Source organism: Vidua macroura, chromosome 12 (genome assembly GCF_024509145.1).
Source record: "Vidua macroura isolate BioBank_ID:100142 chromosome 12, ASM2450914v1, whole genome shotgun sequence".
Lineage (NCBI taxonomy): Eukaryota > Metazoa > Chordata > Aves > Passeriformes > Viduidae > Vidua > Vidua macroura.
The window spans coordinates 552,739-575,445 of NC_071582.1; the positions used below are offsets into that span (position 1 = coordinate 552,739).

The following is a 22,707-nucleotide window of genomic DNA, read 5'->3' on the forward strand; positions in this document are numbered from 1 at the left end:
ACAGTGACAGTGATTTTGCTGTGTATTCCATGGTGCCTGTCTTGATAGAGTCCTAAGTAATGCCTGAAACTTCCAGTATAATTTAATTTATAAAGTAGCAAGATGATGACTGCTTCAGGATCTGAACTGAAGAATGCCTGGAGAGCCAGGCTTTAATGAAGCTATCTGCTGAGCCAGCCTCAGAGAAATACAGAATGCACTCTCCAGCAATGTCTTAAAAAAATCAGTTGTGGAATTCTCTGAGAACAGAGCAACTGTCAGTCACAGATTTGACACTGGATTCTGTGTTTAATCTTAGTGGGAGTCACGTCCATGTGGTGTGAGTTCATTGTGGGTGGAAATGTTTGTGCAGAAGATAAACTACACATTTCTGATGTGATGCAATTGGGGCAAAGTTCTTCCTAAAAGTTAAAGTAAACAACTGAGCCATTTTTTCCTATTCCCTGATAGGAAAGATGGAAAATTTTAGTGTATGTGATTTTTTTTTCTGGGTATTGTGCAGAGGTTGGACTTGTTTGCTGGCTTTGTGCAGAACTCTTAAACCTGCAGAATGAGCACTCCTTCAGTATAATTTAACACTTGACAAACAAGCAGTACAAGTATTTAAAATACCTGAATGTGAAATTGTAATTGTCTGGTAGGAGTGGAAAGTAGGAGTAATAGTTTCAATCATAATGCTTTGACCTACTGGTTGAGAACAAGTTCCATGCATAGATGATAACATAGTGAAAGCAAACATGTTATTTCACAGTGGGAAATTTCTGCTAGGATTTTAATCCTAGGAAGACCTTTTTATGTTCCTGGCATGGAAAGTGTAGGGGGTAGTGCTTTCTTCACACAGCACTTAAACACAGATTAAGCACATGAATAGTTTTGGCTTCTTTTTCTTTCCTTCTGGTTAATATTTTACACTGCTGTTTGTAAATTCAAGCAAATAATGCTGTATCAGTGTACTCCAGTGGTTCCTTTAGCCCATTTTTAATTGATAATAGCTGTTTTAAGATCTTCCTTTTCTCTTCTGTTTGCCAGTGTTAAATTTTGGGTTTCTTGGTAATGTTTTCTTCAAATTAGACAAACTTCTTCCATGTTCCTGAGTTGAAATGTAAACCAAAACAGCTCTACCTGGCTGCCCTCTATCTATTGCAAGATGACCATCACAACTATGGGAATGAGCGGCTTTAGAAATAGAAAAATTGGGTTTTGCAGAACCAGTGCCAGATAACTGAGACATGTGAGAAAATCTGTTTCTCAAGTGAAGTAGCTGAAGGAAGCAGTTCTGGTGTCTTGACTAAAGAGTTTGAAGAAGTTACTTCATAAAATATTTCTGGAGAATGTGCCTTTTTCCCCCCATGTAACACCGTAACATTCTCATTTTAAACGTGCCTTGGTTTTTTAGCTTTTGAATTGAAATACAGCATCCATTTGTAATAATAAAATAAAATGCAAAAGCAATTGTTTAAAAAGCAGTGTACTCTTTTTTTCCCACCCGATTTAAATAAAAAAGGTGAAATCTGGTAGTGGAAAAAATGTATTAGCTCTTCTAAATAGCTAAGCTTGTCAGTTCTCTGTTGAATCAAAATTGACCCCTTCCTTTCTAATGAACATTTAATTTGATAAAGAAACTACTTTTCCTAGCTTAGATTTCTCTGATAGTCTTGGATCTTAACAGTTTACTATGTACCATGGTTCGTCACTTGGTGAACTGTATTTTGAGTTTTGCTTTAAGTCCTGAATTAGCCTGCTCATATGATCCTACCCTGGAGCAGCTTTTGTACTGCTTCAGTTCTTATTTTAAGGTGTGACTCCAGAAAAGGAGGGCTGTTCTCAAGCTTTCCCTCAATGAACAATATAAGTAATTTACATGTACAACCAGGGGCAGTCCTCTTTATCTTTCTACTCCCTGGCCTCACAGACCCTCAAGTTCCCAATGCCTTTTCTTTCGTCTCTGACTCTCTTCACTGGCTGCTCCAAGCAGCAGAAATTTATGGTGTGTAAAATTTATGGGACTGGTATCATACAGTTTTGTATTTTGTGGATAATCGAAGTTATTTTTTATATTTGTTCTCTGCCCTCGTAGCAGTGCACTTAGCATTTTATTTTAATTTTCTCATCATATTAGTTGGGTGTTTGGAAGTGTAATATTTTTGTAAATTCTGTGGTAATGGATAGTTGTTAACAATTTTATTTCATTCAAATCTAAGTGTCGTATTTCATAGCATCCCTCTTTTAGTGACCTGCTGGGTTGAAAACTAGAGTTGGAATATCCCATTTCTATGGCCCTACCCTGGGATGGTGTTTCATCTCTTTTTAGTGTTTGCCTTTTTTTTATTTTTTTTTAGTTTTTTTTTTTTTTTTTAGGGTTTTTTGTTTGTTTGTTTGTTTTTGTTTTGTTTAAGCCCTTTAGTTTAAAACATCCATATTTTAAATTTTCTAGACTTAAAATATGACAGCCAAAAACTTAGATAACATCTTCTGATGTCTTGAGCAGATTGTGAAGCACAGCACTAGTAGTGTTAACCTTTCAGCTGCTTGTGCGGGACTGAGGGTGAAGTCATTATGGATAAATTCTATATCAGCACTGTACTGTAGGAATGCACATTGTATAAGTGGTGTGTATTAGCATGCATTGCACAGTAATTTATTGTTTGCTTCTTATCAGATTGCCAGGCTTTCTTGCAATATCTTCTTTAAAATGGTGTCTTGTAGAACAAGTTTTATGAAACAGAAGTGCCATAGCTTTTTAACCTTTGTTCACTGGACTGTTATTATAAGCCAAAAGAAAAAATTGGAAGGTTTGCCAATTTTTTTGTCATTCTGATATTTTTGTATTGTATTTTAAAATCAAATAGACTTCATTCATTTGACACTTTTTTTAAAAAATCTTTTATAGTGTGCCGGTCAAATAAAAGTCCCTGGGTCTGTCTGACGTGTTCGAGTGTCCATTGTGGAAGGTGGGTACAGTGTTAGTGTGCAAATCTTTTAATCAGGCCTTTATCTTTCTCCTTTGTTGCTTGACTCTGAAGCAGTTCGTTCAAAATTTCCCTGAAATAAACCTTTCATGATCTCATTTAACATTGTATGTTTATGCTTAACATGGTTCTTTGCTCTTTGCTCTGGACTCTTTATGAGAGTCCAGAGATTATATTCAAGATATGGGGGCTTTATCTCATTGGGTTTTTAAAGTAAAGTGGACAGTAAATTTGATTGCTCAGTTCAAAAATGTGTGGAGAACTGATAATTTAGTAGGTTATTGTAAAGTTCCATTCTGTGGAAGATGTCTCTTTTGTGATAAGATAAACAGAATAAGAATTGTTGCAAAGCCACAAGTTGCTTATTTTGAGAGAAACAGCAACTATTCAGCTGAGACTGAAAATAGCTTAAATGTACTGCAGTGTAGTTTTGGACCTAAAGTTATTGCCATAGCATGTAAGAAGTAACTGCCATCAGAATTCCTTCTGGCTTCACCTTGATGTCTGTATTAGTTGAAGTACACCAAATAAATTGTGGAGGAATTATACAGTCAGCTGTTATTTATGTCAAGATAATTGTAGAAAATGTGCTGCTACATAAATGTTTGAGATGCACATATTAATGGAATGCAGTTCATGTTGACATTTAGTATCTGACATGTGAACCTGTTTTCTTCTGTTGGGTAACATCTGTGCTGGTGTGCTGTTATTCTGGGAAAGCATCACTAAACTTAATGATTTTGTCTTTTAAAGTGGATTGAATGAACTCCAGGTTTTGTTTGTTTGATCTGGGTATCACTATGTGCTACAGTTTTAATAATGTGTCCTATGAAGAATTTTTGACACTGGCCCTTTTTTCCCCTCTATTTATTTATTTAATAAATTTATTCTTGGTGGGAGCTAAGAGAGGGGGAGGTACTTCATGGTATGCAATGGTGTGCAATAAATAATTGGAATATTTTAATTGTTACTAATCTTTAAAAAAATTACTGCTGTCTCCAGATAGCCTTTCTTATGTGCAATTGGTAGATATTGAGTCAGTTACTTATGCAGGGCTTTTTTGTCTTTCCAAATGGCTCCCATCCTTAGAATGGAAAATAATTGAATGAGAAGATAAAATACACCTTAGGGCTCTTTTTTTTTTTTTTTTTTAATTAAAGGTGCTTAATTTCCTATATCTCAAACTTTGAGCATGAAAATGCTCATTGTGTCAGCAAAAGAGCTGCAGAATTTTAGATTTCTTACTCCCTTATGTAACCACAAGCTCCAGAGCCCAAGTTCATGAACTCTATGACTGTAACATCAAACCATGCTGCAGAATGGGAAATCTGAAAATGGGAGTCAGCACTCTGTTAAAGGGATCCCAGACACAAGTGCAGGGGGAGAAAAGGTAGAGCTGTAAGAAGAGTATATGTGAAGGCATGACAGAGAACTAACTGCATTACAGGTATGGGAGAAGGGAGTTCAGGATTTTCTCAGTTGTGGAAGTGCATTAGTCTATTAGGAGCACAGATCCTGGGATTTCGTCAAGGAGAGGGAGGGGCCAGTTTGGACCACAGGAGAGAGTAAAGGGGGGAAACATCAGAAAATTTGGCCAGTGTTTTCACAGAAGTGAATTGTTCTTTAATGCTGGTGTAAATATTGGATGCCTTTTTTATTCCTATTTTTTTAATGAATGTTGATTAGCTGTTTAGAAGTATAAACTTCTTTCTTTTACATTTATTTTAGATATGTGAATGGCCATGCAAAAAAGCATTATGAAGATGCACAGATTCCTATGACCAATCATAAGAAAACAGAAAAACAGGAGAAAGTTCAGCATACTGTGTGTATGGATTGCAGTAGTTACAGTACATACTGGTAAGGGTTTAAATACTGTAATTTGACAACTTTTTATATACTAGAAGGTGAAAACATCAGACTTTTCTGCAGCATTATATTACACGTATTTTTGAGCATTTCATCTTTTGATTTCCAGACCTTTCTGGAACACTCTGCTTTTCCCATGTGTATTGTAGCACTGTACAGTTACTGGCTATAACTAAACTCTCACATGTCAAATGTCTTAGAGAAGAAACCTTTTGAAATAAGTGCTGTGGGGTTTGGAGTTGTTTCTATTTGCTTTGGGGTATGCGGAGACCCAAACTTCTTAATTGCGAAAGCTGTTTGGTTGGTGTTGCTCCTTCCATCAAGCTGGTGAGTCTTTCACGTACCCTTAATTTGTCAGGATTCAGAAGGTAAACTATTACACTGTAGTTCCTGCCCAAGAGATCTGAACTCGAGTTGAGTTTGTGCATGTACCTTCTGAGTACACGAGTCATGGAGAGTCAGGGAAAGTGGCTGATCCTGTTGGGAAGCAGCACTCAAGTCTCTGGCAAGAGTAAGGAAAACAATCAGAAATACTTCTTTGAATAGCACAGTGGCCTGCGCTGATTCCGTCTGTGGGGTTCTTGCAGTGTGATATGCACTGTTTAGGGAAACTTAATACCGATGCTGCAAATGTTGGATTCTCCATGGTCCTTGTTCCCCAGAGGGCAAAGACTGGGAGTAAATGGAAAGCACTGGTTTTTTGCCTCAGCATCCTCCATCCTCCTCCCCCTTAAGCAAACCTGTTGACAGGTGCTTCCCCATTTGCAGCTACTCCATGGTTTCCCATGTGTGCAGTGTGGCAGTGCAGGATTTGAGCAGTGTAAATCTCAGGGAAATCCCTGTTATGGTCTTGTAAAATTACTGGATATGTGGCTGCTCTAATAGGTATTTTGTTCAAATAGTTAGGTGACTTTTGGGTACTTCATTAGGGAAAGAAATGTGTTGGATGAAGTTTGGGTATCCAGTTTTATGAGGAATGCTTCTGTAACAAATATTTTTATCCCCTGCAAGTAAAACCCCAGTTATGTGATTTCACCTGAAGAAATGTTGTTCGGAGAACTCAAAAACTGCTCAGATGGTGGAAGCAGCTGTAGGTATTTAAGCATAGATTAAAGAGCAGGAGAATTTTGCTTTTATTTGCATTTTATTTTAATGACCAACATTTTTATTTGCACCTGTGTGAATGCATGAGAAAATAGTCAAGTTTTCCAAGGAGTAAATATGCACAGGTTACCAGCATTGCGATAGCTGGGAGAAGCTAGTTTCACTTTCCCAATCAATATTGGTAGCAGCTGAGTTCTACGTTGTGGCTTTTTGTTTTGTTTGAATTATGCCCTGTCTTCCAGTCATTCCAAAGGTAATAATCTGTGGAGGAATTTTAGCAGGGTATTTGAAGTCTTTGATTGTATCTCCATTATGACAAACTGCGTTCCGAACTTGCTGAGGCTTGATGAGTTACAGCAGCAAGTCTGAGCACCCTGCTGACCTTATCCCAAACCCTGTGTGGGCATTGCAGAATACCAGCAGCCAGACTGGGGGCTGTGGGATCTATTACCCCAGCTGTGCTGGGTAGGACAGGCAGACCTGCACCTGGGGAGGTGTGTTTGTGGGAGCACAGAAGGGAAGCAGTTCAGCATGTGATGTGTTTTCTGCTACAGTCGAGAGCTGAGTCATCTATGGATGAACTGGAACTAATTGTAGCCAGCTTTGCCTTGGGGAGTTCCTGTTGTGTGGGTAATTCACCAGCAAATTATAACTCCTGTGCTAATGTGAAGGTGAACAAGTTTCAAAAGCAGTTTGTCTTTGCTTTCATTTAGGATATTTCAGGTTTTTCCCACATGATAATCAGGGAAAGATACTTGAATTTGTTACTGCACCTAGCTGAAATGAGCACAGAAGTTTAAAGATGAAACAGAAGGCATCCAGATCAACTTTTCCCCCTTTGTTTTGGACAGTACTGTGGAGGCTGCTGCCAGTTAAAGCTAATAGTTCAGTAAATTTGAGACGTAATTAGTTATTATGGAGAATGAATGGGCTTCCAATAGCTTTGAAAAGCCTATTTGTGGACTGCAGTGTAGACATGAATCCAGTAGACAGTCCAAAGTTTATGCCATGGTGGTTCTTTTAAGTGAACTTTTATGTAAAGATGAATAGTTCATGCTACCAGTGTGGGCTGCCTCAATAATTTTAAAGTCAATAAAATACCATCCTAAGACTTAATTGAATTTTATTTCTACTGTAAAAATAATGCTGATATTTTGATGCACTGCTGGCTTTTATATTTTTATCTGCAATTCTGTTTCCTGCACAAAGTTGAGTAGGATGCTCTTACTCCATTTTTATCCTATGGATCCCAATTTACTGTGTTCCTTGGCTTGCGTGATAGTATCAGTGAACAGGCCTTTCACAGGGCTTTCTAAGAAGGCAGCATTTGATCCTTTGCCTTCCTTTGCTCTGCCATAACCTGTAATGCAGTCTTTCCAGAGGGTTATGTTCTTTGCTTACTCAGTCCTCCTATTCAACTGCTTAGTTTTACCAGTGGAAAAGTTGAGAGAATTTGTTAATATTTTGTTATGAGAGTACAACTCTCTTCTTGATGCTTTGGTCATTTTGAGACAATAGATGCAATACTAAACGCTCAGACTAAATTATGCTTGAGACCTTAACTGCTGAGAAAAAGAGTCCTGAATCCCACTTTTTGGAAGTAACCAGCCTTTCAGTTAGTTCTAAAGTACTGCACACAAAGAGTTTGCAAGAAGCACAGATCCTTTTTGCCTTCAAACTGTCATAGGGTGCTTTCTCATTCTGTGTTAGGGGTTTTTTTTGTGCACGAGAAGTAAAATGATACATGTAAGAGCCCTGCTTTCCTGAAAGAGGACTCTTGTAAATTGGTTTTCTCAGTGCTGGTGAACAGACAGTTGTCACAGAAGAAGAAAGGCTCCTCTGTTTATATATTTCCATAATATGTTTCCTGTGTTCATTTAATCCCAGACACAGTTTGCAGGTCAGATTTCTCACCCATTACCCTCCTTGTTATCCCGTAAAGGGGCACAGTTGTGTCAGGGGTGTGTGTGTGTTCCTGGCTGGGGTAAAAATAATCAACTGTCAAGGACTTAGAAAAATTCTTTTTTTAGTCTCTGTGAAGAGGGTCCTCTTTAAAAAACAAACCAGACTTACTGTGCTAGTGCCATGAGCATTGGAAAATGAGATTGCTTAGTACTATTGTTTTATATTCTACAATCAGTGAAAATAAGAAGAGTAAAAGCCTTTTATCCAGACTGTAAAACTTTAGTTCTTTGTTTATTCATATAAGATGTTGGCATAACTAAGGAAACCTGGGTTTTCTTAATTTTTCTTATCCTTCAAATTCTTCAAAGCTAGTCAGGGTTTTTAAACACAGCATGAAGTTCTGTCCCTCCTAAGCACTGTAACAGCAGTAAGCGCTTATGTTCCCAGAGCACTGCATACATTCACTGGCTTATTGCCATTTTAGAAGCAAATGAGGCCAGGTCTTGGAGGTAGCAGAAGTACTAAAAATAGAGTGTATAGGGGAAAATACTGTGCTAAGCCATATAAGGGACCCTCTGCAAGGTATAGAATTTGTTCTGTGTCATTGCTGTTAAAGCATGTTTTAGAGCTACTGCATCCAAAAAAGGTGTTTGTTAATTTGCGATAATCCTGAGGATCACAAATTAAGCAGCTGTGTTGAATGGCAACTTCAGATATAGGATGTAATTTCTCAGCAGTTTACCCTTAAGGTGTAAGCAAATTTAAGTTACTAAAACAGAAACTACTTCTAAATCTGTTTAGTTGGTTTATCCAAAATAGTTTGGAGGTAATACTGGTTTTTTCTAATAGCAGTGCTATACCCTTGGTGTTGCAAGAGAGGTTTTTAAAAAAAACCTACCTATTAAAAAATGAGAAATAGAAAATTGTCTTGATTCTAAGTGAAACTTACTTTTCCAGTGTTGGAAGGACCCTGACATTTACTGATGTATTTGGTTTTATTCTTCCATCATGGGGCAAGTGCTAAACTGGTGTGTAAAAATAAGGTTAATGTGATCTTCAGGGCATGGAAGCAATGAAATCACCTTTCAGCAATAAGTTCTCATTGAGGGTTTCAGTGAGCCTGTATCTGCTTCCATCCCCTGCTTTCTCCACAGTAGTTACTCCAGCATTAGTAGCAGTGTGACTGTGCTGGTGCAGCCGGGGTGCCCCTGCTCAGGAGTCCCACGCTGTGTATTAGCTGACTGGGCTCATGTGCTCCAAGCATGGGCCTGAGAGCTGGGTCCTGTGGGAGTGCCAAATACAGGAGCACCTCATTAGGTTTTTGTAGGTGGCTGAAAAAGCTGAGAAGGACTACTTAAGACGTGGCTGAAAAATAAGCACATTAACAGACTTCTTCCCCCTCCCAAACTAACTTGGTCTGTGGCTATCTTTAAAAATGTAAAAAAAAAAAAAAAAGCAAGCTGGTAATCTTACTAATTTCTAGATCTTGTGTAAGTACCCATAATGTCTTCACAGGCCCCCAGCTGGGTAATAACTAGCATTGACTCCATGATTCTCAGAAGGCTGATCAGTCACTTTATTATACTATACTTATTAAGAAACCCATTGCCCTTACAGACAGTCATGATACAGGTGGACCCAATTGATCCTTCAATCTAAACACCATCACCATTGGCCAATTAAGAAATCACCCATTCCACATGTTCACAACAACGGGTGCAGCAAGTGAAGAGAAGAATTGTTTATCATTCTTTTCTCTGATCTTCTCACAGCCTTTCCCCAGGACAATGCTTGGGAAAGTTGTGCATTGCTCTCTGTGGCCGGAGAGCTGCTGCCACCCCATAACTGCTGTGTGCAATGTTTGGGTGTCTTGAGAGTCATCATGTTAATTTCTCAGAGGGAAAAATCAAAGGTACTGAACACACTGATCTTAGGGACTCCATTCAGTGGCAAGGACCTTTACTTTCTCAACTCTGTAGCCTTTTCAAGAATGTAGAGTTCAAAGTAACACTGGCAATACCTGCAGATTTATGCAACAAAGAGTGTTGTGAATTCCAGTTGTGCCTGAAGTCAGTAGCTTCATTAAATTAGGAAGCAAATGTGGATCTGCTCCAGAAGAGGAACAGCCTGAGGTGATGATGATGATGTATTTTGCATTTGAGTCACTCTTATGCCAAAGGGAAAGGAGAGACATAGCTACAGTTCTGATATTAAACATATCCAAAGCTAGTTTTCCTCATTTGTTCATTTGCCTGCCAAAATTTGAAGCTGTAATTTGACACTTCACAGTATGTACAGAAACTTAAGAGTGATGGAATGATATTTGTGGTTAAGCACGGGGTGCAAATTGCCACAGAGTTCTGGCCTGAGTTTGGAAAAGTCAAGTGATTTCTTAGTCTATCTTCCCTGGTGTTTTTTCAGTAGCACAGACTTTTATGTTTGTATATATGTATTCAGCACTTCAGGTTTCAGTGATAACTTTACAATGTTAAACTAGTTTAAAAATTAATAAAAGCTTTGTATTCTGTTTACCAGGGGTCAGTTGGTCTTTTCTGATGAATCTGTGGATAGACTACTGAGTCTGCTTTTCATTACACTGTTTCAGTTTTTGTTGAACTGGAATTCTGCCTTTGGCCAGGCAGTACATTATTTTGATTTCTAATAAAGAACTAAACTAGCAGAAAACCCATGTAATAAGTACCCTCTGGTACCCTCTTCTGCTGGAGGGTATTTCTTGGAGGGAACCAAGCTCAATGTAAGGTGGTGTGCTCCCCAGTTCTCGTAATCTTTCACTGGATCCCTTTGGTGCTTTCCACACAAAGGCTTGTGTGGTTTGATCTGCTTCACTGAGGCACTTTGCATATTCTGAAAAATGTTTTTCTTGCAGTTATCGCTGTGATGATTTTGTAGTCAATGATACCAAGCTCGGCCTGGTACAGAAGGTCAGAGAGCACCTACAGAACTTGGAAAAGTAAGTAGTTTGTTTGCACCCAGACTGCCTTGGGCAGACTTGTAATAGTACCTCATTGAAGTGGCATTTGTTTCATATGTGTATATATATCTAATTACATATGTCTTAATCCTTCTATGTGTCTGACACTGTTTACAAACCTTTTCATCACTGACAAGCAGAGGTGCAGAACAAATGGATTTGATTGATCATGATCGTATGATCGTCTTGTTCTGTTGTCAGCTTTGTCAAAAAAACAAGAATAAGCTTTTTGTATCAGAGAAATTCAAGAAGTGCAAGTGGAAATAGTCTTCATATTAATTGTACAGTTTGATTTGCTAGCAAAAAGATTAAGAAGACTTACGAACTTGGAACTGCACAGAAGAGACATTTTTTCCTTTGCCTCTGTCTGGTGCTGATCCACTGGAAAGCAGATAGTCTGATCCTGGATGATGTATGTACCGTGGCCAGTCCTAGAGAGCAAAGAGTGCTTGCACAATTGCCCTGAAAATCTTGCCTAATGCCAAGCAGAAATACGGGTGCATTCAGTACTTCCGTATACATCGGAATGCCCCTGAGTTCACACAGGACTCCTGCTATGAAATTCCTGTGATCTGGGGAAATCTCTGGATCCTCCCTGAGCTAAGTGTATCAATTACTTGGTAGGTTATATTAATATTTGTATTATTTTCCATCCTGTTTTGATGGTCGTGTCAGGTGCATTATGAGATGTTAAGTATAACAAGAAGTGAATTGGAAACATCCAAGTGATCTAACTTCTTGGGAGGTAAAAGATACAGTGCAGGTTTCCATTCTGTGTAATGGTGATTTTTGAATGCTTGGAGGGCGTTTTAATTAAAAAAAAAGAAAAAGAAAAAACCTACCAACCTGTCCTAGATTAGGGCAAATTTGGGAGAAGACCTCCGGAAGGAGCCCCCAGAAAGCAAACCCCCCACAGCCCCTCCCCCACCTGGTTCGGGAAGGATTTCCTCAGAGAGAAGTGCAAAAAAAACTCTGTTTATTTAACAAGCAAATACACTGCCCAATACAAAAAAACAACACCAGATGACAAAACCCTTTCACCGTTCTGAAGAGATGACAAATTCAGAAAGTCTCTCCTGGGAGTGGTCGCCCAGCTATCAGTCTCTGGCGCTGGGGATGGCTGCTGCAGGTCACAAAATGCAGACTCTTGGTGTTTCTTGATGTTTCCCAGGTCCAGGTCCAGAGCAGGTTTAGATGATATTCAGGAAAGGGAAAGGGAAGGGAAAAAAACAGTCCAGGGTAAAAATTGGACTGCCTAGCTAAACTAATAAGCAAAAGCAAAGCAAAAGCAAGCAAGCCAAGCCAGCCAAGCCTCTCCTAGACACAGACCATGGGGGGAGGTGAGCCAGCTGATAACAAGACAAAACAATCCTTCACTTTCAGAGTCAGTCCTGAAGGCACAGAACATAATATCAGGCATGAACAGAACACACGATTTGGGATACAAGCACCATAACGTCACCCTAGGACACAACCAAACCCTGAAGCAAGCTATGATTTCAGGATCAAATTAGAGAGAAATCATCAACTGGTTTGATTGAGGGGCCATTAATTTCCATTGATGTGCAAAAGACTAAGCAGTTATTTTTGTAACTTAGTATTACACAAATGTTATAACTTCATGTATTTTTATTTAAGTAAGAGAAGTCAGCTATAATATGCAAGTACTAACATTCACATATTCTTGATTTTTGGTAACTTAATTTTGTCCTGATTTTTGAAGTTGTATCTTTAAAGGCTTAGATGATTTTCCTGACAGAAGACCTAAATTTCTTTGACCTAGGAGAAGGATTAATATTTTAGACGACAAGTAGCTGCTACTAAGGCCACTCTTGAGGACACACATCCCTGAGCAGAACATCCTGCATTAACTTACTGGTGGGCCGTGGGGCTGTGCCATGAGGGAGATGAAGCCAATTTCAGACTGCATCAGTGGGGAGCCTTTTTGCTGTCAGTGACAACTGGTGACAGATGGAATCACTTTGTTAACCATGAGTTGATTTTCTCTGGTCCATTCCACACAATACCTAGTTTTTTCTGGTAAATAACTGCTTTTAATTGCTTTCCAACAGTTCAGCCTTTACATCAGACAGACATAGGAAAAGAAAACTATTGGAAAACCCATCTCTGAACAGCAAGTTATTGAAAGTAAATGTAAGTACAACAGATCTGGTACAGTGAGTTTAAAGGGTTTTTGTAAACCTGCTGAGTTTTATAGTTGGCCTAGGCCGAAATTGTGCTTGGTGCACTTTAGCATCTTCTGGCCACACACCTGAAAAAGCCCCTTCACGCACAAACATGACTGATACCCTGCTGCATTTCTGTTGATGTAGACTTGAGCTTTCCTGGGCTTCAGAAGGGTTTCATGTCAAGATGGAGCTTTGCTTTTCTTAGCAGGCAAGGAGCTTTTGTCATTTTTTGGTTTTTTGGGTTTTTATTTTCCCAGGTACAGAAGGCAAAGGAGGAGGTACATTCTTGAGGGAGGCTAAGAGTAATTGTTAGGAAAAAGTAAAAAATGTTACCAGTTTTTTAAAAGAGCTCAGTAAAACTTGCTTTCAAGAGGAAACAATGGACTATTTTTAAGCTTTTCTTCTCCTCTCCTCATTTCATCTTCTTGCTATTTTAACTTCAGATCTGCAGGATAGCACCCAGGAGAGGAAGATCCAGTCCTGGCTAGATGGCTGAAGGGCTGCATCATTTCTTCCAAACAAAGAATAATCACAAGTCAGATGTCTCTCTTGCACAGATTGGATTAAGGGAGTTTCTTATTTTCATAATTTCTGCCAGAATTTGAGAATGGAGAGGGGAGATACTGACCCAGCTGTATTCAACTGGTTCATTTTCGCCCTTTGAAAAATGGGGGAGAGATGGAGCCGAGCTTTTAGGCTGTGGGACAGCAGTGTCACCAAAGAGAGCTGGAGCAGCAGCTCCTTTAGCCATAGGAACAACTGCCCGAGAGGATGTGAATGGGAATAAGAGCCTGGGGTGGAGAAAAGCAGCACTTTGCTGTTTGGCAAAGTCTGGAGGAGTTTAGTTACTTTAAAAAATGCACTATTATAGTCAGTTTGGGGTTGTCTGAATGTGCTGTCTGCACTTCCTGTACTGTCCCAATCTTGCAGAGATTGAGGAAGCCTGGGAGAAATAGTGGGGCTTTCTTGCTATCATTGTCCACAGCATCATTGTCTGAAAAACTGAAAGCCGGTAAAAACCAAAAGAAAATTTCCAGGCAACATTTAGATAAGGACAAGACAGGAAGCTTGAACTACATGCTTATTTTATTCTTCCTACTTTGTGCTGTTTTGTCAGTTTTTTGACTACTTCTGTATTGCCTCTAACAACAGATTCTTTTTTATTGTTGGCATATTGAATCTTATCTTGAACTGCAGGGGTAATGCTGTGTGCATTAGTGCTGTGCTGTGGTGCTTGGGGTAAGAGTGAGCAAAGAATGTGCTCAGGACACTGTGGTGGTTGCACTTTGAGATAGCCCAGCTTTTCAATTCTGTTAGAACAATGAGGAATGCCCAGAAATTTGATGAACTTCCAGTGTGGTATTTTGTGGATAGTGGAATGTGTCCAAATGTTGCAGATTCTAGAATCATAAATGCAGTGTTGTCCACATTTTTCTTCCCTTTCCTCCCCACCCACCCTGGAGTTAATTCGACAAAAAGCAAGCTCATCAGTGAGTTCATTGTTCTAGGCTGTAAATGGTGTGTATTTTGCTTCTCTTTTCTCAACTCTTTGCCTCTTCTTTGCACAGTCTAACTTGACTGTTTATTTCCCAAATAAATGCTGTTGTCTTGTCTTTCAAAAGCCCTTCTGGCCACCACAGAATCCCACTGAGACTCAGACTAGTGCTGGTGACCTAAAAACAACCTGGAGGTGGCCACACTGTGCATATTAGACGTGGGAAGAGATGGATGAGGATTGCTACTTTCATTTTTCAAAGGCACTGTAGGGAAATTGTTGTCCAGTTCTCACTGAACTTGGAGTGTGAATATTTAATATACACACTCACAAATCCTTGGCAACAAGAGCCTGCGATTAACTGTGTTGTCCTATTCTGGATTTATTTGCACAGGAAAAGATGTAGTATAGTTTTCTCTTGACATGGAATGAGTAAGAAAGAGTTTTCATGTCAAGATGGAGCTTCAGGGTAGTTTGAGCTGCTGAGGTAGGTGCTTTGGCTTTGCAGCTGCATTCAGTGTAGTTGGTTATTGTTCAGATCTGTGCTTGATCCAACAGTGATGGCTCTGGAGGGAGGGAAGGTGGTGGAGCAGTGGTAAATCTTTCTATAACCTAACTGTTCTCATTCTAGGGAAGCACCACTGCCCTTTGTGCCACAGGCCTTCGGAACCTGGGGAACACTTGTTTCATGAACGCAATCCTTCAGTCACTCAGGTACCTTCCACAGATCTCCCACCAGTCTCAGGGGGCTTGTGTGCTGCAGCATTGGGCAGGTGAATTTGGCATGTTCCCACTGGACAGAAATGTACCTGAATTTGCAGGAGTGCGTGGGTTGATAAAGTTGTGTTTCATGGTGTGAGGCACATCCTGTGGTACAGCGTTCCACAGGAAATGTGCCATGTCCTTGGCAGAACAGGAAAGTGCCCCTTCACTGCTGAGGCCAGTAAAATACGTTAACTTCCTCAGCAAATGCAAGTCTGGGTTGTTAGGAATGATAGCTCAATCTGGTAGGGTATGTCTTAGTCAAAACAGAGCCAAAATGTAATTATTTTAGGAAGCTGCAATGATAGTGATATTTGCAGATCTGCGTAGTTACTGACAGAAGGTATTTGCTACAGTGTTTCTTGTCTCTTGTTTGAGATTGCATTCCTATATCACTGCATGAAGTGGTATTTATGCATTTCAAAGAACAAGCTCCAGAATACATATTATCCTTTTTTCTCTGCCCTTTAAGGATTTCATTCTTACTTCGTTTTTCCTAGTAACATTCAGCAGTTTTGCTGTTACTTCAAAGAGTTGCCTGCAGTGGAGCTGAGGAATGGGAAGACGGCAGGGCGGCGAACTTACCACACCAGGAGCCAGGGGGATAATAATGTGTAAGCTGTGTATGACTTGTGAGTTCTTCACTGTGCAGGAACAGCAAGTTTGGGCTGCTGGGGCCATTAGACACTTTTGGTATTACACAATTCACAGGGGACAGAGACACAGGAGAATCGTTGTCTACAAAGAAAGAAACTTGTATCACTTGCAGCTTGCTGTTACAGGTCTGATGCTGCAATCAGATACATCAGGTAGTGCTGGAGTGTGACATGTTAAATCATGTTAAGAAGTCCTCTTGATATGTGCTGCAGACATTAGGCTACTGACTTCCAGCTAAAATAGGGTCATGAGGATGTGACTGCAAGTCAACCTACTGTGACTGCTACTGCAGAAAGTCCAGGATTAGGTGATTGATGATCTATAGGTTGTTTGAGCAAGTGTTAAAAGGATGATGTTAGAAGAGTCAGCACTAAAATGACAAACAGTGCATAGGTATTCACATGAGTGTGTCCTGAACATCTGAAATATAATTTTCTGAATCTGTGTGTCTTCAACAATTTTGAGTAGGATTTTGGACATAAAATCTTTGAAGCTACTGGAAAGGATATTTACCCAGTTGTTACAGTCTTAACCCAGCTAATGTCTCATACTTGTACCATTGAACAAGTAAACCTCTAAGGGCTCTAAACAAACGCACATTAAACACCAGCTCTTACTTTCTTTACAGTTCACTTGTGGAAGAATTCAGAAAGACACTCTGTGCTTTATGGCAAGGAAGCCAAACTGCATTTAGTCCAGAGTCTTTATTTTACGTTGTTTGGAAAATAATGCCAAATTTTAGGTAAGTTTTTTTTAAAAAATAACATTATTCTTGATTGCAACCACATATTGCTGGTGTCCTACTCTAAAATGGGCTGCATCCACAGGATGCACTTTGTGCAGCTTTCCATATGCCTACAGATGTGCTTTGAAAAGGATCTTTGCTTTGATCAACAGTTTTCTGTTCATCAGTAGTGCTTGCTTTTTCCTTCTGCCCTACGACATGTAGCAGTTTCAGAGAGGATAGAGCTCTCACATGAGAAACACTGGTAGTTGTACCTTTGAGCTAGTGCTCTGAAACAATCAAGCTATTGACTGGTTGGTAAGTGCCAAGTGCAGGGTGTTGACAGAACTCAGGCTTGGCTGCAATAAGAAAATTATGTAGGTAGATTAAAAAAGATACAGCACCTACAGGTCTAAATGCAAACATACTGGCTGAAACTTCCTTGATTCTCTCAAAATACAGTAGTCACTAGCTGGACATGATATAAGGGCTATAAAAGAAAAATCCTGTGCATAATAAGCATTTTGGGCCCATACTTACAAAACGGACGATAAAGAGAAAGTGGAAAAGAAGATTACCCAAGTAAACCCAAGTATTATTCCTCTCCAAGGTCTCCCTGTCCTGACCCCTGAACCTCTTTCAAAGGAGCACTAAAACCTGTTAGGATATATTGTGATGAAGGTAAGTTGCTGGTGTAGTTTAACATTGTTTGGTTTTTAGTTAAGGAAAGAGCCACCAACTATGGAAGTAATTCTCTATAAAAACCTTAACAGCTTCCTTTGGACCCGACAAAACCAATCAGCTAGCTAATTGTAAATACTGACACCCTGTTAAACCACTTAAAAAAGTGAAATACGCCTCTGTGAAATCACCACTAACAATGAAATCCCATTCAGAAGAGCAGAAACAGCAGAAATCAACGCTGCGAGCCTCCACAGCCACTGCCTGGCAGAAATCATGTGACCAACAAGAAAAAGCTGTTTCCTAATGCAAAGCCCAAATAAAATTAACTCTTTCAGTGCTAAAATTCCATTTAAAAACAAAGAAACCTGCCAGTGCCACTTCTCCCACTGCAAAAAAAAGAAAATTAAAAGCACGTAAAAAGGACAATATTAAGACACCAACATCTATAAGAAAAAAGAGCCAAAGCCCAAATAGATTAAAAAAAAAAAAGCCCTAGTCTTAGGCTAAAATTCTCTTATAAAGCTATGATGAAGATATAATTAATGCATCAGACTCTTTTTCCCTATAACTCATAAAATGCCTTGGAGAGATGTAGTGTTCTAACCACAGCCATGAGCAGAAGCACCAATACTAAAGCAAGCAGATGTCGAAGTAGCTGTAATGTGATGAAAAGCTTAGAAAAAGTGAAATGAAAGAGATGAAAACCTTGTCCCAGGGATAGAAGAAGAGACCTCTGTTTCCCAAAAATAGATGAAGAAAACTTTTGTCTCTATACTAGAACAGCTCATCCTTAAAACTGCACCCCAATAAACTGAAATGACTCATGATAGTAGTTGTGAAAAAACTACCAAAAGTAGGAGAGACTTCACAATTGTAAATTTCCAGGTGGCTGCTATTAGTGAAAATTAAAACCATGAAAGAACTGTTTCTTGTGAAAAAATCTCCATGACGTGGCAAGGAAGACTCCTCTCCCTAAGTAAACTGAAGAAAGAGTATTTTAAAAGTAATGAACTGACTGAAAATACCAAATTTTGTTTCTTTACGTTGTCAGAGAGAAAAGAAAGAAGAGTTGGAAGGAGGAGAAGTGTTCTGAAGGTTTATTCTGATTGCTTATTATTTTTCTTTTAGTTTGGTCAATACAGTTTTCTTTATACCCTTTAAAGTTTTGAGCCTGCTTTGCTCTCCTCCTAATCCTTATCTTGCAGCAAAAAATGAATAAATAATTCTAGTGAGTACACTGGTGTTTGGCCAGGGCTAAACCCACTGCATTAATTGGTGTGTTAACCAAAAAACTCAGATTGGCAAACCAAAACCACTACAGTTGCTCCATGTTCTCACATAATAAAGATGTTCTCTTACCTGTTATATCTCTAGCAGTGCTGAAAAGATGCTGGTAACACATCTGCTCAATGAATAACCCAAAAAACATAAATCTGTTTATTCTGTACTTCACGCTGCTAGTTATGTTTCATTTGGCTTACGAGAATCAAGGAAGTTTAATACCAGTAGTTGCCAGAAGTGACCAAAACATTATAGGCAAGGAAATACCATCCCTTATGTCTGTGGCCAGTTTCCCTATTACAGGCTTCTCTATAATTTTTGTTAGACCAAGTGACGAACCTGTTCCTTGAAGTTCCTCAAGCACATTTTCAGCACTGTGGATTCTATCACAGCTTTTAAAAGAAAAAGTGCTCTTTTTGGGGGTTCTCCCTCTTCCCTTTTTATTCCCAGTTTTCTGGGAGCATGTCCACAATTAATGGATAAGGGAACTCATAAAATCAAATGGAGAATAGAGTCAGCCACTGTTAGCAGGTCCCTACTCCCACATGATGCAGGGAGAAAATTTGAATTTATTCAGTGCTTAGTTGAACCTTCTAAAAGCTAATGATGCTGAAATTCCAGTTGCGTCTTGTGTGGTCCCTGGGAGATGGGGAGGAGAAGGCAGGTGGCCAGATGTGTGGAAGAAAGATGGAGCCAGCAGTCTGCTAGCAGCACACCAGCCACTTTGGGGTGTGCTTATGTAGCCTGAAGTGGTGGGGCAAGGGAGGAGCAGCTGGAAATAGGTTCAGTTGTTTTAGTCCAATGAGATTTTGGTTGTTAAAGTGAAGGACTGTGAACGCTCTCCCTGAGGAGGGCTATAGAAGAAGCTGCTGCTTCTGCTGCCCTCTGTGTCCCTTTGCCTCACTCTGCAGCAGGGAGTAGAGAATGCCATTTGTAATAACTACAGGCACAGCTTCAGGGCCTCTGGGCTCTCCTGCTCCCTGACTGCAGTTGTGCTGCAGTTCTGCAGCCTCATGCCAAGTTGCAAGATGTGTGTTTTGCTGATTTACTGCTGTATAACTAGTGTACTCTATTTTCCTGGTAACTGATCCTCTTTATATCCTATCCTCTTGTCACTGGGAAAAGGTGTTGGGAGTGGGCTTGAATTGAATTGCTTCAGGTGGATGGACATCAGTTTTGTTACACAAGCAGACTATCAGAGTAACTCTGCTTTTTGCTGAAGGGCTTTAACATAATTTATTTTAAACAGTGCATTGTGCATATCATCGTGTCCTTTTAAAGATCTGTATCTATAATTATGCATCTTAACAAATCCAAAGAATTTTCCATCTATAATTAGCATACTTCCATGCAAGTATAAATACATGCACCAGGAGCACAGCCAACAATGTGGAACAATTCCTGAGACTCATTTGTTGCAGACCAAGTGTGCCAAGCTCTTTTAGAGGAATTTCATGTCGAAAAGGTGTCTGAAGCAAAGACTTTCCATACATTTAATCTTCGGCTGTTTAATGTGGTTGCTTATGTAGTTAATGAAGAAACCTGTATTCAGTAAACGAAGCAAATCCTATGGTAGCAACTTCAAAGCCTTGCATAATTAACATGCAGCTTTGAAGCAGAGTTTGGTTTTACTACTTTGTTTTACCAAATGTATAATTACTTTGCAGCTTTGGGACAGTAAGTCCTATCTTGGCTGTACAGGCCAAGAGATGGTGGCCTGTTGAAGCACAGCAGTGGTTCTGGGTGCTGGGTTTTCTGTTGTAAAAGGTAGGCAGTGCTGCCCATGTGCCTATATACAGATTCCTTGATTTCATTTTAAAGCTGCTGCTTTGGAAGAAAGCATTACTGTAATCCTACAAGGTGAAAATGTTTATTTTTATTCTGTTATCTCTTAGCAATACTCTTATTGGACACATCTGTGCTCCTCACTAAGCACATCAGCCTCACATTGCGTATTTCTGTTGCAGTCTGTTAGCATTTCTCTCCACCTCTGGGTACTCTGCCATGAATCTTATAAGATTTTCCCTCCCCTGAGTACTCACATTTATATACCCATTTGTATTTTTCTCCCAGACATTCCTACCTGACAGTTATTGCCAGCACTTAGGCAGAGTAGTGAGGTGGAAAAGGGGAGGCCTGATAAAACAGTTCATGAGAACAGACAGGAGGTGGAGGGGAAGCCAGCTCTTGCTGTGTAGGGATTTCTGTAGCTTAGGCCTACAATGACCTGCACATACTTGTGTCAGTGTTGCACAAAGCTTTCAGTGTTTCACTATGTAGCCTATCATGCTTTGTCTCAGTGTGCAGCTTAATGGCAAGTGAACAGCAGTTGTTTGTTGAATTTGATGCATGATTTAGCTTAAATAACTTAAAAGGCATGTTTTACCCTGATGGCTTCTCTGTTCTTTTCGGTAAGGTTTCTTAGTGGTGAAATAATAACAGTGATTGAGCAGCATTGCTGCTGATGGAACAGCACATGTGAGACTGGAGCCCTGTCCTACCAAATCTAAATACTCAAGAGATGCTCTGAATACCCCCACTATTTCCTCCCTCTCCCAGAGAATGAGTTATGCAGGGGAAGTGTGCAACTCTGAGCATGGCTGTAGTTCTCATCCTAGAAGAAATGGTACTCTCATCCTAATTATTTCAGACTTCATATTGCTGCTGAAAGATGCATGTGGAAAACAAACCTAGAGACTAAATTCCTGCCTTTGGTGAGGAGGGGACTAAACAGACAAACAAACACTTATACTTGCAAAGTGAGTGGGATCAGTGACTGAGTGAGAACCACTCGGAAATACTGACTGCATCCCACATGAACAATACATTTTGTGGTGTCTTTCTTTAGAATCTTACCAGGTTTGAGATTACAATATATTGACCTTAATCTGTGGCTGATTCAAAGCAGGGACAAATAGTGCCCTGCCTGAATGAGATTCAAAGCAGTTCTGCTGAGGCACAAATCAAACATAGTCAGTACCAAAGGAGACAGAGGAGAAGCCACTGCTGCGATCCATTGTGTATTTCAGTTAAGAGGGACGCAGTCCTGGGATGCCCCTGGCACCGGCAGGGCTGGTGAGGCCAGATAACAATGTGGCAGCTCCATTAGGCCCAGTGTGTTGTGTGAGCACATGGCAGGTTTCTGCTGCTCCCTGCTGCTTTCTCTTCCTATCTGAATTGTATATTCTTAAAGGTTTTTCCATTCTCACACGAGGCATGCAGAGAGCACAAGCTGCAAAGGACCAAAATCACTTGTCAGGGCATTGCCATGTCTTTCCAGAGGCTACTTGGAAAACTTTCTTGGTACCAAGCACATATGGAAAGTCTGCTCAGTAGGATTAAACAGGCAAAGGGTTTTTTTTCCTGTGATCCTGGTGCTTGCTGTGTGTTGCCTGTAAAGCAATTTTGCTGTTGTTTCTTTTTCTCTTAAGGGGATACCAGCAACAGGATGCCCACGAGTTCATGCGTTACCTTTTGGACCATCTACACCTGGAACTCCAGGGTGGCTTCAACGGTGTTTCACGTTCAGTAATCTTGCAAGAAAATTCTAACCTGTCTGCAAGCAACAAATGTTGCATGTAAGAAATAATTCTTAATTTCTTCAAAGCCTTCATGCCTTTGCATGTGGTGGCTCTGGAATTCCAGATTCAGGCTTCCTTGTTTTAAGTTTTCTTCAGTGCTTCTAACTTTAGGCAGTGCAAAACTGTAGGTTATGAAGATGAGCATTCTGCACGATCGGTGTCCCTTCAAAAGGAAGTGTCTTAGATTAGCAGTTTTCATAGGTGTGAGTGAGCATACAGGCTAAGTTGTGGAGACATTTTAATTCACTAGTCTTTCAGAAATAAAAAACTGTATTTTCTATACCCTATAGAATTCTTTCTTCTCCCCAGACAATATAATTGTCTTAGAGTGATAGCCTGAATGCTGCAGGAGTGAAAATGATGGCCAGTGATTTTGATGTTTAAACTGTGAGCAGACCTCCTGGATAAATGAGTAGTGCAGTTAGCGCTTGAAGTCAGTTTTCCAGCAGGTGATCTCGTGTATCACTTGACAGTTACAGTTGGTGCTTTTGTTTT

The 22,707-nt window shown here is 39.8% G+C and overlaps 1 protein-coding gene across 3 annotated transcripts in view; it reads left to right on the forward strand.

The window, feature by feature from the left end:
- USP3 (ubiquitin specific peptidase 3) overlaps positions 1-22,707 on the forward strand; it is a 42,157-nt gene that overhangs the window by 15,433 nt on the left and 4,017 nt on the right. For 2 of the 3 annotated variants that reach the window (XM_053987975.1, XM_053987976.1), the window contains exons 2-9: positions 2,891-2,951; positions 4,698-4,829; positions 10,735-10,818; positions 12,912-12,993; positions 15,155-15,237; positions 15,786-15,899; positions 16,571-16,684; positions 22,063-22,209. In XM_053987975.1, coding sequence (XP_053843950.1) covers positions 2,891-2,951; positions 4,698-4,829; positions 10,735-10,818; positions 12,912-12,993; positions 15,155-15,237; positions 15,786-15,899; positions 16,571-16,684; positions 22,063-22,209 — 817 coding nt within the window. The remainder of the gene's footprint in view (positions 1-2,890; positions 2,952-4,697; positions 4,830-10,734; positions 10,819-12,911; positions 12,994-15,154; positions 15,238-15,785; positions 15,900-16,570; positions 16,685-22,062; positions 22,210-22,707) is intronic. The other variant, XM_053987977.1, reaches the window with a different exon arrangement.